A 14,607-nucleotide genomic window follows, 5' to 3' on the forward strand; every position below is an offset into this window, starting at 1 on the left:
AGTTCCTCCTCCTAAATTTTTAAGTCATCCATTCCTTCAATATGCAATATCTCAGCATCACTGCAACAATATTTTATATCTAGAGATTTTCTAAACTTTGTAGGGAACTGGATCAATAAACCAGAAGATGGCTTCTACCAATGAATTTTAATTTTTTTGGCTTAAATGATACCAAACAATGGTTATTTCTGAGGTTTACTGCAAGTTAATTATTGTCTGCAAAACTAAATATTCTTCCTCTACACAAACGAGGGTAACCAATAATCTTTAACTTCTCATTCAAAAAGAAAACAACCAAACAATAAACACAAAACAAGAAATTAGCTAGAAAGCTATGGCTTGTTTCCCACTCAGAAAAAAACTATAACCGGTAACAAATAAAGTACAATTTCTGTAAGTGGATATTTTTTTAAATTATAAGGTTTTCATTTCTAAAAGAGTGAAGAGCTGCAACACTTTTCTAGTCAGCTTAATCTGTCAGAAGATTTCATATCAATATTGACAGCCTCAGTACTTTCTTTTTTGCTATTACATAGTCAACTTTTAAAAGGCAATTCCTCACATTAAATTCACGTGTTCTTAAAAATGTAGACTAAAGTTAAATGGGCAAAGATAAAGGTCCACACTGCATTTTTGGGGAGGGGAGGGCAAGTTGTTTTCAAAAAGCAAAAACTCTTTGGTGAGAAGTATTTTACAAACACCAATTTTATTCTTTCACAATTGGATACATCAACTTGAATCCCATGAGCAGCTGGATTTGCCACATCTCGTGATTTCCAACCTTAATCATAATTATGTTTTCTCTTTTTCTAGTCATTTATATAAATGGTGGGCAAGAATGCAATAACTATTTTAGTGATTACATGAATTCTATACTAAGACAGTGTGACCCTGCTAAATTGAATTTTTGACTCACAGACATTACCACCATGAGATAACTTATTTGCCTGCTGATATTAAAAAAAATCTTTGGTATATAATAGGCAATTATGAGGTGTCAACTTATGAAAACTGAATATATAAAAATAGAGAACTGCCTGAAGTAATTACAATCAATAATTTTAGAGCTGGAAGGAAATTTAGAAATCATCTAATCCTAACTTAATTCCTAGATAATAAAGAAGTCAGATGGAAAGACTTGGTTGGCTAAAATCACACTTCCCATGAGTGCCAGAGCTAGAATTAGAATTTGGGTCTAATATTCCAGGTCAATTATTCCTCACACTATACAATACTCATAGTTAAGAATAAATTACTTAAAAATTCATTTCCCAGCAGATCTTTGTTAGTTTAAGAAAATCAAACCAAACAAAAATGTTCAAAATCTGGCATCTACTCTTCCTTCCTAGTTCATGTTGTTGAATAAATGACAGTTAAACTTTGGAAAGACAAAAGGTCAGGATCAAGGAAATGGACAATTTAAAGTGGATAAATTCAGTATCTGAGCATAATCCTTTTCTCTAGTCCTGAAACAGGTTGACTGCAACACAAATTCTTAGATATCTGCCACTTACCTTTCAGGCTTATAGATAGGGTTGTAGTAACAGATCTCAAGATGTGGAGTTGATTCAATGACAAAATTCATTTGAGCACTTTCCTTCATGGCCACTGCAACCACAAAATCAATTTCTCTCAAAGGAGGTTTCAGTCTTAGAGGGCTCACATATAATCTCAATCAGTGAAAATAATAGGCAGCTTTCTGTTTATTCTTTAAATTATCTTAGATGGAAAGAAAAAAGGGATTAAAACAAAAATTAACCTAGGAAAAGTTTTGTCACTGACATCGATTATCTAGACATCAGCTCATAATGCACTGGGAGATCTACAGTATACTATATGGTATATTTAAGGCACAAAGCTTTATGAGGTTTGAGGTGGCTGCTTACAACAGGAGCTTAAAGAAAGAGATAAAAAAAGATACTTTATAAAAGCAGCAGAATTTAATAAAATTTTAATTGCAAGGAGTAAATCAAAATGAAAATTTGAAAAGTTAAAGCATATTTGTGTTTATTTAGATTGTTATCACATGAATTATAAAGAAAAAAAGAATATCAGAATGGAACTGGATAGATGTATTCATGCTATGGCTAAGAATAAACAATGTTCCTACATATTATGGTTAGTGAGAACATTATCAGTATAACAGGGAATTGTGATTATTTAAAAATATGTAGAACTTACTTAGTCTGTGCTTTAGAAATAACTGTATATTATAAGCTGAAAAGACTTCAAAAGAATACCAAATATACACTTGTGTATAAGAATTCAGAAAAGGCTGCATTCTGTAAAGTCAATCAGCTGCATTAAAAATGACACAAATCCAAAACAAGATGCATGTTATATAAAAAAGGACTTTGTAAGATTTGCTTGCTGCATTGAATCCACAGTTTAATCCACGAAATTTCCTTTTAATTATCATTTAGACTGAAGCATGCAAATAGTTCTAGGATCTACTTAAGAGTCTTCCCCAAATCCACTACGGCTACATATTCTCTTTTCAGGAGCTAAGCAGGTATTCGGGCAGCTGCTTCCTCCTCTGCATCCGCTCGGTTTGCGTTAATTTCTGCAAGTGTTCGGCCAAACCGTGCCCATTCATCATTTCGGGGGACAGCAATCTGCTGTTAAAAGAAATACAATGTTTTATGTACACTGAAATAAAAGATCATCTGACCTACTATTATTCAGTGTTTTCAAATACTTTTCCGATTAAAAAGTAATAATTGACCTGAATGGCCTTTCCATAATTACAGAGACTATACCAATGATTTATAACATTTCAAAACAAAAGATAGTGTTTGGAAAGTGTGTTGTGACAGCCTCAGAAATGATTTTGCTATTATCATCATCCGTGCAAGAGAGAATGAAAACAATGCTCTGTAAATATAACTCCTATGCACTATCTCATGGATTTTGCTGGTGGGCAGGAAGTCCTGAAAAATTTTTACTTCTTGCACCATTCCTAGTATAAAATAATTTGTGAAGCATGGTTCATAAGATCTGGTTTCTTGTAAGTGTTTATTTTTGTTTGGAACCTAAGATAACCTTTCCTGATATCTTAATCCATCTTCATCAAAAGGTATGCTACTTCTTACCACTTTAGTGATGTACCAATAGCAAAAGGGGAAAGGAGGCTTGTGATGCTTTTGCCTCACTAAAGCAGTCCAATAACCAAAAATTTTTGACAGCTGTCATTATAATATTTGAGGAATCTGGCATGCCACATTAGGGCACAAAACATTCAGTGTGGCAAATGGATGTGCCTGCTTCTAAATCTACCATATGACTTGAGACTAGATTGGACAGTGATAACCAATATGGTAGCTACCAGACAAATGTGACTATTTACATTTAAATTACTTAAAATTAAATAAAATAAAAAATTCAGTTCTTCAGTTGTTCTAGCCACATTTTAAGTGTTCAATAGCCAAATGTGGCCAGTGGCTACCACGGTGGATAGTGCAGATACAGAGTAGTTCCATCTGTGCAGACAGTTCAACTGGCTGTTCTAAATGATTCACTCTACCTCCCACCAGATCTAATTGCTAGAGGCTGTGGGGTTTCCAGAGAGAATGGGGAATCATAAGGCATAGCAAAAGAAAGAGTGAATAAGGTGCTAGCCAGGACTAAAACATGAGGAAATCACTCCTGAGCATCGTGTACAGTCAACCCAAACAGTAAAGATGAGAGAGCTGCAAGTCATCCTGTTGGGTTCAATAATAATGGCTTTGCAACAAGGCTCAAGGAGTCAAGACTGACATTTCACATAGTCATCAGATAACTCTTAAAAGATACTACTTTTGATTTCCACTACCTGGCCCAAAGAAATCTATGAATACAGAAAAATAAAATCTTATCTCAATAACAATTCTGTAAAGCCCCAAAATCCAACTATAACTCTGAATTTCTTCTGCCTGAAGAATTTCTAATTTCCAGCAATGCATGCTTGAAGTACTTCCAACATATGATACTACCCTCCAAATCTGCTGCATGGGGACACAGGACATTCAGTTTAGAAAGAAAATTAATTTCAAGAGTTGCTTCTATAGTGAAAAGTAAGTTTTATCAATTCATGAACTTCAAAGACTAGTTTTAGCCACAAAGATACTGCCACCGCAATGCTGTGAAAGCTAAATAGATGTGTCAAAATTATAGGCAGTGAGCCTCATACCTCTCCCACATCATATATAACAATCTGTCCTTCAGAATCACCCACGGCAATCTCTCTTCCAGAATGGGTCCATCTTACACGATTAAGAGCAGGATTACCCTCCACAGAAATGCTGGCAGTTGGCACCTAAAGTCATTTAAAATATAGTGCAGTATTAAAAGTTTCATCAGGATTTCTATAAACATGTAAAACTAATTCTTCTTTCTTCCAATCTGGCTACATTTTTAAAAACAAAGATGAAAATAAAGAATTTTCCCGACTTTCTTCCTGTTCAGTGATACATTCTGAAGGACATTATAGTCAATCCTTGAAAATGGTTTGGGAAAATAACTTAAGTCCTTATATAAGAAATTTTCACATGACTGGATACATCATTTTGAAAGATCTTCTCTTTAATAAAGGATTCTTTGTTGTTTTAACTTCTTTAAGAAGTCAAGCCATTTGAAAACAGATGGCCAAAACCTCACTTAAAGAAACATCTCAAAAGCCCTCATAAACAGATTATGGTTCAATTTTAGAGGACAGGAATTACTTTTGTAGCTTGCATCTCTGTTAGCTAAAACCTGTGATTTGATCCACAGTTGCCAGAAACAGTTCATACTAAAGATGCAGTATGGGTCTTTCCAAAGTCCCTGTTCCCATGAACTGTCTGGAGCAGGGCAGGATGATGTCACCAACACAGTGGCACCATCCCCTGCAATCTGACTGTACCCTCTGCTGTGCTAAGGAAAAAGAAATTATTGGCCACGCATGGAGCAAACCTTCAATGTTTGACTCAGAACAGTATCACAGTAATTTTTAAATTTTTGAAATCTGATTAAAAATAATCCTACTATTTGACACGAGTCATCCTCAAATGATTAATTTAAACTTCTAGAGTGCCAAAATTGTTTTAAGAGAAAAATTATAACTTAGATATTTTCTATGAGTTAGCAAATTACAGAAAAGATCCAAATTTTACTGTGACCACAAATGTCTAACACCAAAATCCAAATTAAGAAAAAAAATTGGTCTCATTCGAAGTAACTAGAAATGTATAATCAAGTCCAGTCATCTAGCCAGTCAATACCTTTCCCTAGCAGTATCTTAATGTTCCTCTTCAAACTACTATGGCACAAGTTAGCACAGTGTTAAAATTCTTACATTTCCAGTATATAATTTCCTTGTCCTGTATAACCAACTAATTTACTTCAAGGGATTTTGGACACTTGCCACTAGAAATATGAAGAGATGTGGGAAAGAGTGGGCTGTGGGGGAAGGCACCAAGAGACTTTCTCCTCAAAAACTTTTATTGGCAGAACTGCTAACATTACTTCTTACCACCACACAGCAATACAGAACTCTAAGAACATTTCAAGCCTCTCCACATTGGTAAAAATAAACCTGGTTAAACATAAATAATAGCTGCAGTTAAATTTCATTCCTAATAACTCATTTTAGTATAGCAGTTAGGAAATTTGATGATTTCTATATTAATTTTATAGTAACAGTAACACTGTTTTCAGTGTTTCATGGAACAAGTCATCAAAATACGTTTTGCTTCATTCAAATAAGTCAGCCTAAGACTAATATTTATGGATAATATACAATTCTATCAAGGCTAAGAGAAAATTTAGAAATTCAGAATGAAGGCTAACATATGTCAGCAATCTGAAACTATCTGCTTTCTAGCCTATGAATCAAAAATATCCCAGCTACCTTATGAATGAGACTTTGTCAGGACGTTAGAGACAGGACAGTGCTTTTTAGAAGTAAAAGGAAAGGCCCCAGTCCTCTTGGCAACAATATTTCTCCCTTCAGTTCTGCACAGCATGGTGTTTATTATTTAGGGTACAAAGTTTATTTGGTTTCTTTGTGATGAAGCTACAATCACGGAGTCCTTTTACATTTCTTGGGATAAAAGGAATTTCACAAATTATTCAATAAATCTCCAATTTTCTATTTTTCAGTGCAATTTTTGTTATTTTCCTGCTCACCTCTGTGTCATTATTGAGATTCCACAAATCCAGCCTACCCATGCCATCCACACAGGCAAACAGGGCTGGGTGGGTGGGTGACCACATAACATCATAAACATAGTCTGAATTATCTTCAAATGAGTACAAAGGCTTGTTATTCTGAAAGGGAAAAGTTGATTTTTAGCACAGTCAAAATATGACATACATTCAACAGGTATGATAACATTTTATGATACTTAACTCAGCCTAGAAAAAGTTCCTATAATTTGTTTCACTAAAGAATTACCTGGAGTTATGAACTAAGAATCAATGACTGGGGTTCCCTGGTGGCGCAGTGGTTAAAAATCTGCCTGCTAATGCAGGGGACATGGGTTCGATCACTGGCCCGGGAAGATCCCACATGCCGCGAAGCAGCTAAGCCCATGTGCCACATCTACTAAGCCTGTGCTCTAGAGCCTGCGAGCCACAACTACTGAAGCCCATGCGCCTAGAGCCCATGCTCCGTAACAAGAGAAGCCACTGCAATGAGAAGCGCGCGCGCACCGCAACGAAGAGGAGCCCCCGCTCACTGCAACTAGAGAAAGCCTGCGCGCAGCGACAAAGACCCAACACAGCCAAAAATAAATAAATTAATTAAAAAACAAAATCAATGACTGGATTGCATTTTCTGTTTAACTTGTAGACACCATACTGTTTAAAAAAAGGAACAGAATGTGCTTTAAAAACATTTCAATGAGAGGATTCTGGAAAGATGGGAGCAATGGCAGTGTACTTTTTGAATCTCCTCTAAATCTCCCCATAAACCCAGACAAAGCAATGAGGATAGCAAAACCAAAGATTCACAGACAACACCTACAACAAAATCAGGAGACAAAGCTCCAAATGTAAGCAGGTGGAAACAAACCTTGGACTACTATGAGATCTGCACAGTACATCTGTGCGGGAAGAAGTATGGGAAGGCACGAGGGCTTCTGACAGCTGGAGAATAGAACAGAAGAGCCTCACAGTCCACAGCGGGTGCTCACTGGACAGTGTGGGGGTCAGTCTGAGAGCAGGAGCAGAGACCGGGAGGGAGTTCAACAGAATTCGATTTATAAATAATTGCAGGCAGACTCCAGTGTGGTATAAGTAAGGTCTAATGATGCAGTCTGAGCCTGATAAACTTGCAAAATTAACAAATCAAAGCTCCCTTTTCAAGACAGTCTCACCAAAAAGAAACTGCCGGGAATGGAATCCAAGTTGTGGAATACAGCACAATAGGGACAAAGCAAAGAGAAGGTTCAGATAAAGGTGGTGGAGAGGAACGGAAAAAGGTACATTTCAGAAAGTACAAGATAGAGGGATATATACCCACTTTGCAAAAAACCCAGAAGAGCTTTAACCTAGACTATGAAACCAGAAAAGCTAACCTTGCCATTCCCTTCCTCTTAAATGTAGAGAAAAACTCATTTCACTACTAGACAATAACCAACAAAAAAAGGATCTCACTCAAATCTTACACAAAGTTATTGTGGCAGATCTTTAATAAGTGTGTCATGACAACTAATGGGAAAAGAATAGCCTTTCAACAAATGATGCTGGGACAACTGGATATGCACATGCAAAATAACGAAGTTGGACCCCTCCTTCCTCACATCATATACAGAAATTAACTCAAATATATCTTAGATCTAAATATAAGAGGTAAAACTATAAAACTTAGGAGAAAGCATAGGCGTAAATCATTGTGACTTTGGACTTGACAATGATTTCTTAGATAACAAAAGCACAAATGACAAAAAAAAGGATAAATTGGGCTAAATCAAAATTAAATACCATTATGCTTCAAATAATACCCTCAAGAAAGTGAAAAGACAACCTATACAATAGGCAAAAATATTTGGAAATAATATACCTGATAAGTGGGACTTGTATCTAGAACTCTTACAACATTTTAATAAAAAGGCAAATAACCCAATTAAAACTTGGGCAAAGTTTTAATAGATATTCCTCCAAAGAAGATCTACAAATACAAATAAGCACTTGAAAAGATGCCCAACATCATTCTCCATCAGGGGAATGCAAATCAAAACCACAATGGGATATCATTTCATACCACAAGGATGGCTCTAATAAAACCCAAAAACCACTGAATTGTACACTATAAAATGGTGACTCTTATGGTATATGAACTGTATCTCAATAACACTGTTATTTTAAAAAAGAAAGAAGAGATAAAGTGAATTTTTTAAAAAACTGATAGACAAAGAAGATTAACAAAGATATACTTATAATGGCAGGCCCTAAAAAAACCCAAAGCAATACTATAGAATACAAAAATCTTAATTTAACAGCTCTCTCCTAAAAGAAAAGACAGCTTGAAACTTCATATTAAAGAAAATCCTGTGTATGTAGGACATTCAACCCTTAATAAAAAAAAAAAAAAAGATTTGATCATGCAGATTTTTAAAGACCAAGTCTTGAGTAAAGAAAAAAAAAAATCAGATTGTCATTATACTTTTTTTTTTTTTTTGGCGGTACGCAGGCCTCTCACTGTTGTGGCCTCTCCCGTTGCGGAGCACAGGCTCCGGACGCGCAGGCTCAGCGGCCATGGCTCACGGGCCCAGCCGCTCCGCGGCATGTGGGATCCTCCCGGACCGGGGCACGAACCCGTGTCCCCTGCGTCGGCAGGCGGACTCTCAACCACTGCGCCACCAGGGAAGCCCCGTCATCATACTTTTTGACAATGCTTTTTGCCAGAAAACAATAGAGTAACATATTTAAGGTAATCAAAAAAAAAATGTAAACTGTGGATTTTACATACAGCTAAACTGACCTTCATAAACAGATAGGCTCTTCAGAATATGGGAATAATGCACCCACAAGCACCTCCTGAGGAATCTACTGCAGAATAAGCTTCAAACGACCAAAAAGAATGAAGAGATGTCAACATAAGAACTGGAGGACACCAAGTGATTCACGAGGGTAAGCTTCTCTTTACAGAATTATAAACATCTACAACTATACATGACAATATGAACAGTACCATAAGAATGCAAAACCCAGACTGTGAGAAACTAATAGGACAACCAACCTGGTTTCTTCAATAACAGCAGTAGCAAGAAAACAAGACAGGGTAGGAAACCCTACTTTAAGAGAGCAGCTCAAAAGATATGTCAATCGCAAATAAACGAACCTCATTTGGATCCTGCTTCAAACAAGTAAATAGTAAAAAAAGTTTTTTAATGGAACGCTGCCTATTTGATGAAATTAAGGAATCACTATTCATTTTTGGGGGGGTGACAATGATATGGTAGTATTACAAGTTTTTTTTTAAATGACTATTTTTTAGAGATACATACTGCTTATTTATAGATTAAATGGTATGTCTGCATTTAAAATAATCCAGGACTGGGGAGGGAATATAAGCGGGAATAGATCAAACAAGATTGGTCACGTGTTGATAATTTTAGAAGCTAGGTAATGAGTACAATGGTTTTGTTATACTCCTCTTTCTGCTTTTGAATCTACTGGGAATTTTCTATAATAAAAAGTTTAAAATTATAAATTTAAAATTTTCACAGTAACTGTCAACTGCATGATTATCTTAATAGCCAAAAATGTCTGTTTGTAATTAAGAAAACAAAAATTTTAACAAAACTTATAAGTAAGCTAAAAACAGAAACTAAGAGGTTTTTTTCCTTCTTAAGATCATTATTTTCCTATAACTCTCCTTGGCAACAATGCCAAGTGAAGTCTCCCTCTGAGGTAGTTTTCAACTTGGGATGACATCACAATCATCGGCCGAGTTTTTAAGAACTCCAGATGCAGGGCCCCACCCTCACTGTACTTCATCAGCCTTTTTGGTGTTGCTCCACTAGAGATTCTGATGCACAACAACGATTAAGAAACACTGTGCTAAGACCTGTAAATCCTGAGGCAATTGTATACGTCTTCAAGAAAATCCCAATTTTAGGCAATTGTATGGTCTCTCATCAAAGACTTAAAAGAGAAGTTGTTCACAGTCATGTGCACATGCTCGACTCTATAAGAATCTGTATTGGTCTACAAGATTTTTTATATTAATGTTTTATTTTTAAAGAAGGGGTTATCAGAAAAATGGGCAGACTTAAACAGGCACTTCAAGAAATGGCCAATAAACACATGGAAAGGAGCTTAAGATAACCTCTTTAGTCTCAAGGTAATACAAATGAAAACCAAACTGCAATACAACTATACCCATCAGAGTAATTAAAATGAAAAAAAAGGCAGAAAATACCAAGTGTCAGCAAGGTTGTAAAGCAAGGAAAACTTTCATATGCCACTGGTGAATTATAAACTGGTAAAACTATTTTAGAAATTTGCTTGGCAGTATCAACTAAAGCAGAGTGCATGCGTACCTTATGGCCAAGTACTTCCCTCCTAAGTATATGCCCAACAGAAATGAGCGCTTGTGTCCATCAAAAGACACTTACAATTATGCTCATAGCAGCATTATCCATAACAACCCCAAACTACAATCAACCCAAATACCATCGGCAGCAGAATGGACAAATTATGGTATATTTACATACGGGAATAGTATATATCTGAGAGAATAAACAATCTCTAACTACCTTCAACAATATGAAATGACTCTCACAAATATAGTGTTGAACAAAAGAAGCCAGATACAAATAAGTACATATCATATGATTCCATTTTTTATAAAATATGAAAAATGTTATATACAAATTAGATTAAAACTTACATAAAAATTATATCTCAAGTGAAAAAGAAGATTGCTGAATATCTCAGGAAATTATTAAATAAAGTATTTCATCTATTAGGTGGACTGTGATGCAGCCAGAGGCAAAAAGCAGGATGCATTATAACTGGGTAAAAGATTATATTAAAAATAGAAATACAATAAATGGCCACATGTTCCCAAATTTTAAATGTAATTAGAAACCTTTGTAATTTTTTTCAAGTTTAATTTAAAAAACACAGTCATCCAAGGATTAACAATTCTTCCCCCTCAAAGAGAAAGAAAGCACACATACAACACCAAAACTGTTTCGTAATATATTAATTTTATATATGATACTGCAAATTAAAATCCCAAATGGATCATTTGAAGTACTTTTTAATAGTAATACTTTTTCTTAACTTGAAGAGAACTTCTGCCTAAATGGAAGAGAGGCAGCAGGAAAGAGCTGAAGAGGGGCGTAGGATATAAACTCTTATCTCAGGGCTACCAATAACTAGTTTTAAGGCTTTGGAGAAGTCACTTCATCATTCCAGGCCCCTATTTCCTTATTTACAAAACAAAGGTTATCAGTGGTTCTGAATCTTGACTATACATTGTAATCCCGCTAACCCTGGAGGGATTTTCAAAATTATGCTGTTGCCTGAGTCTCTTTAGATATTATGATTTAATCAGTCTGGGGTGCCAGGTGAGCACTAGAATTTTTAAAAATTGCCAAGGTGATTCTAATGTGACCAAAACTGAGAATTACTGAACTACATGACGTCTAAAGGTCACTGCAGCTCTAAAATTCTTATAAACAAAAGGTTTGCAAACATATTTTTCAAAAGAATGAATCAAAAGAATGTATCATTCTTTGAACAATAGATAGTATTTGAATAATCAAAAGTAACTCATTCTAGTACAGTGGTGAATAAATAAATAAACACTGTAAGGTCAAGGGACAAACCATATTTTTTTCTGAGCTCTTTACAGTAATGGGTTAAATAGTGTCCCCCCACTCCCAGCCCCCTGCCAAATTCAAGTCTATGTGGAACATGTAAATGTGTCGATATTGGAAAAAGGGTCTTTGCATATGTAATTAAGCTGAGGCTATACTGCTTAGAGTAGGCCCTAAATCTAGCACGACTGTTGTCTTAAAAGAAGAGAGAAATCTGGACAGAGGCAAGTAGGAAAAGCTCCATGCGATGACAGAGGCAGAAACTGGAGTGATGCAGCTGGAAGCCAAAAAGCACAAGATTGCTGGCAACCACCAAAAACTAGAAAAGAGGCATGGAAAGAGGAACAGATTCTTCCTTAGAGCCTCCAAAAGTAACCAACCTTGCTAACACCTTGATTTCAGACTTCTAGCCTCTTGTGAGAGAATAAATTTCTGTTATTTTAAGTTACCCAGTTTGTGGCAATTTGTTACGGCAGCCCCAGGAAACTAATACAGTAATTCTGTATTTTTCTGGGGGTAACTGGGGAGTTCTAGACTAATAACCAGAAGAGTCCCTATAGTAAATCCATGAACGTAACAGTGAGGTGCTCTCCAGAGAAATGGGAAGTGAGTATGTCCTCACTTGGATCGGCACAGAAATAAACAGATTCTCATTAAAAAGAAACAATTCTAAGGGCGGAAATACCTTCCTATACAACCTGATGGAAGATACTAACTTTTTCAGAAGCAATGTGTCTATTAAAAGCAATGGAAATATACAGAAGCAGTCTTACAAGAAAAATGAAGACAGTGCCCAATTCAAGCACTGCTCAGGAGACAGCATCTCAGTCAATGGATCCTGAGGATTACCACCCATGGCAGGGTTATCTCTATGTGAAGATGAATGAATCACGCTGTCTTTGCTTGATGCCACTACACATTCAAATCAGAAATCTTCTTTTGTTCCAATTCCTTGCTAACCAAGCAACCTTCTGATTATAATTTGGCTTCCCGTGTGGGTTGTCTACAGGGAAACAATGAGCTGGTCAGGCGAGCATGAGTATTTAGGCCTTCTGGCAGTTGTTTCTCATTGTAAATTAATAAATTGACCTTCTCCAATGCATCAGTGTCTTAGAAGCCTGTGAGTTCTAGTCAGCACTCCGTAGTTAATCAAATCTAGTAGACTGACAAAATTGAGTTTCTGACTATGCAAAGGACAGGCTGGACACTGGCCAACAAGTTACTATGGTATTTTCTAATAGTTAAAAAGGTTAAAGCTTTCCAAATAAGTGTTGAGCCTGGAATATACTGTGCATACATTAAAACATTTTGCCCTCCAAATAAATAATTACTATATTTTGAGAGTAATCTGTAACAAGTATGGTTAAATGTGGTCAGAATATTAAGCTCATTTATCAGGTCTACCCCTAATCAAGTGCTTATGGAATCCTCAAGTTACCTTCAAGAAGCTTCTACTCCTCACATATTCTTGTTACCATTTTTCAGGACTTCCAAAGTGTTTCTGCTGTGAATTTTCAAATTTGGTATTTTAAAAAGTTAACAGTGTCCTTCAAATATATTAGAAGCAATGTCCTGGCTGGTTTAAATTAACCTTCACCAAAATGTGGAAAACAATCTTCATCTTCTTTACTAAAAATAACTGAGTTCAAAAAAAGTAAACAATTTGATGATCCAGAACTCTGTCACTACATTAAAATTCCTGACTCTGCAAAAATTAGAAGCAGACGACAGAAGTAGATTACTTGAAACTAAATTTGAGGCAGTAACAAATTGAGATTTCTAGGGATTTTTTAGAGGACTTATAGAAAAGGAGCAAAAGAAAGAATCTTGTTTCGCTATTGGGGCAGAGACAGATCTTAAAGGATACAAAGACACAGCAATATCTAACGATTCATTCTCCCAGTTTATAGGGGCTCAATTCCTAGAGTCAGAAAACACTTAAAAAGTAAAGGCAAAGAAAAACATTTAAAGTCTGTTAAATTCATGAATGTGAAGATACTGGTGTAAAAAGCTTAAAATGGAACTGGAACAATGTCTTTAAGAAGAGATTATTTTAAAACCTTGCCCATTATTCATTATCATTGTGTTGGAGAGCACAGAGGCTCTACCAAGTTTTCAGGGAAAAAATGAATACCAGCAACACAATTGACTATGAAGTATAAATCCAAGATCAAAACAATGACCTTGGGAGCCATAATATGGCCAAATAAAAAAAATACTCAGCAGACTGTTGCTGCTCCACCCTTCATAGAGTAGAACTATTTGTGTGAAGATAAGTCAGAATAAAAGGTAATTCTTCTGATAAAGTTCTACAGGGTACTTGCTATTCTATAGCAAGTACCTGTTCTGTGTTGTCCTATCCTTTGGCCACTAACATTGGAGAGGTATGTATGCATGGCGGGGGTGGGGAGTGGAGAGCCATGTATCACAGTTGAATGAATAAATGAGTTTTCTATAGGAAGCTCACATAAGGAAGCAATGCCTAGCTCAATTAGCAAAGAAAGAGATATGCCTGGCTGTCATTCTTATTCAGTAGGCAGTTCTATGTTGAAATATAGCAAAATACAGGAACAAAAAATATCAACCACCAATCAACCAGCTGTGTAGTACCACAAAAGCAAGCATCAATCAGTCTGCTATCATAAATATAAGTTCTGTTCTTGCTTAGGAAAGATGAAGTCTTCATTTTCCAGTCCTATTTGGTAATATATGTAAGAATGGAAGCCTCAAATTTAAAGATAAAAGAAGGATGGCAAACTGAAGACCTGAGATATTAAAAATAATAAATCTACAAATAGATAAAAGATTCTTTTCA

General features: G+C 35.8%; 1 protein-coding gene across 5 annotated transcripts in view; it reads right to left on the reverse strand.

Annotated features, from left to right (window-relative positions):
• Nucleotides 1-710: 710 nt before the first annotated feature.
• The window catches only part of DYNC1I2 (dynein cytoplasmic 1 intermediate chain 2), a 51,514-nt gene continuing 37,617 nt past the window's right edge, over nt 711-14,607 (reverse strand). The window contains exons 14-16 of one of the 5 annotated variants that reach the window (XM_029224948.1): nt 6,145-6,285; nt 4,169-4,294; nt 711-2,615 (exon numbers count right to left, since the gene is read on the reverse strand). In XM_029224948.1, coding sequence (XP_029080781.1) covers nt 2,505-2,615; nt 4,169-4,294; nt 6,145-6,285 — 378 coding nt within the window. In that variant the 3' untranslated portion in view covers nt 711-2,504. Of the gene's footprint in view, nt 2,619-4,168; nt 4,295-6,144; nt 6,286-12,564; nt 12,796-14,607 lie in introns of those variants that run through there. The other 4 variants (XM_029224947.1, XM_029224946.1, XM_029224945.1 and 1 more) reach the window with 4 other exon arrangements.

This window comes from Monodon monoceros, unplaced genomic scaffold (assembly GCF_005190385.1).
Source record: "Monodon monoceros isolate NGI ecotype Baffin Bay Population unplaced genomic scaffold, NGI_Narwhal_1 Super_Scaffold_16, whole genome shotgun sequence".
Classification (NCBI taxonomy): Eukaryota; Metazoa; Chordata; class Mammalia; order Artiodactyla; family Monodontidae; genus Monodon; species Monodon monoceros.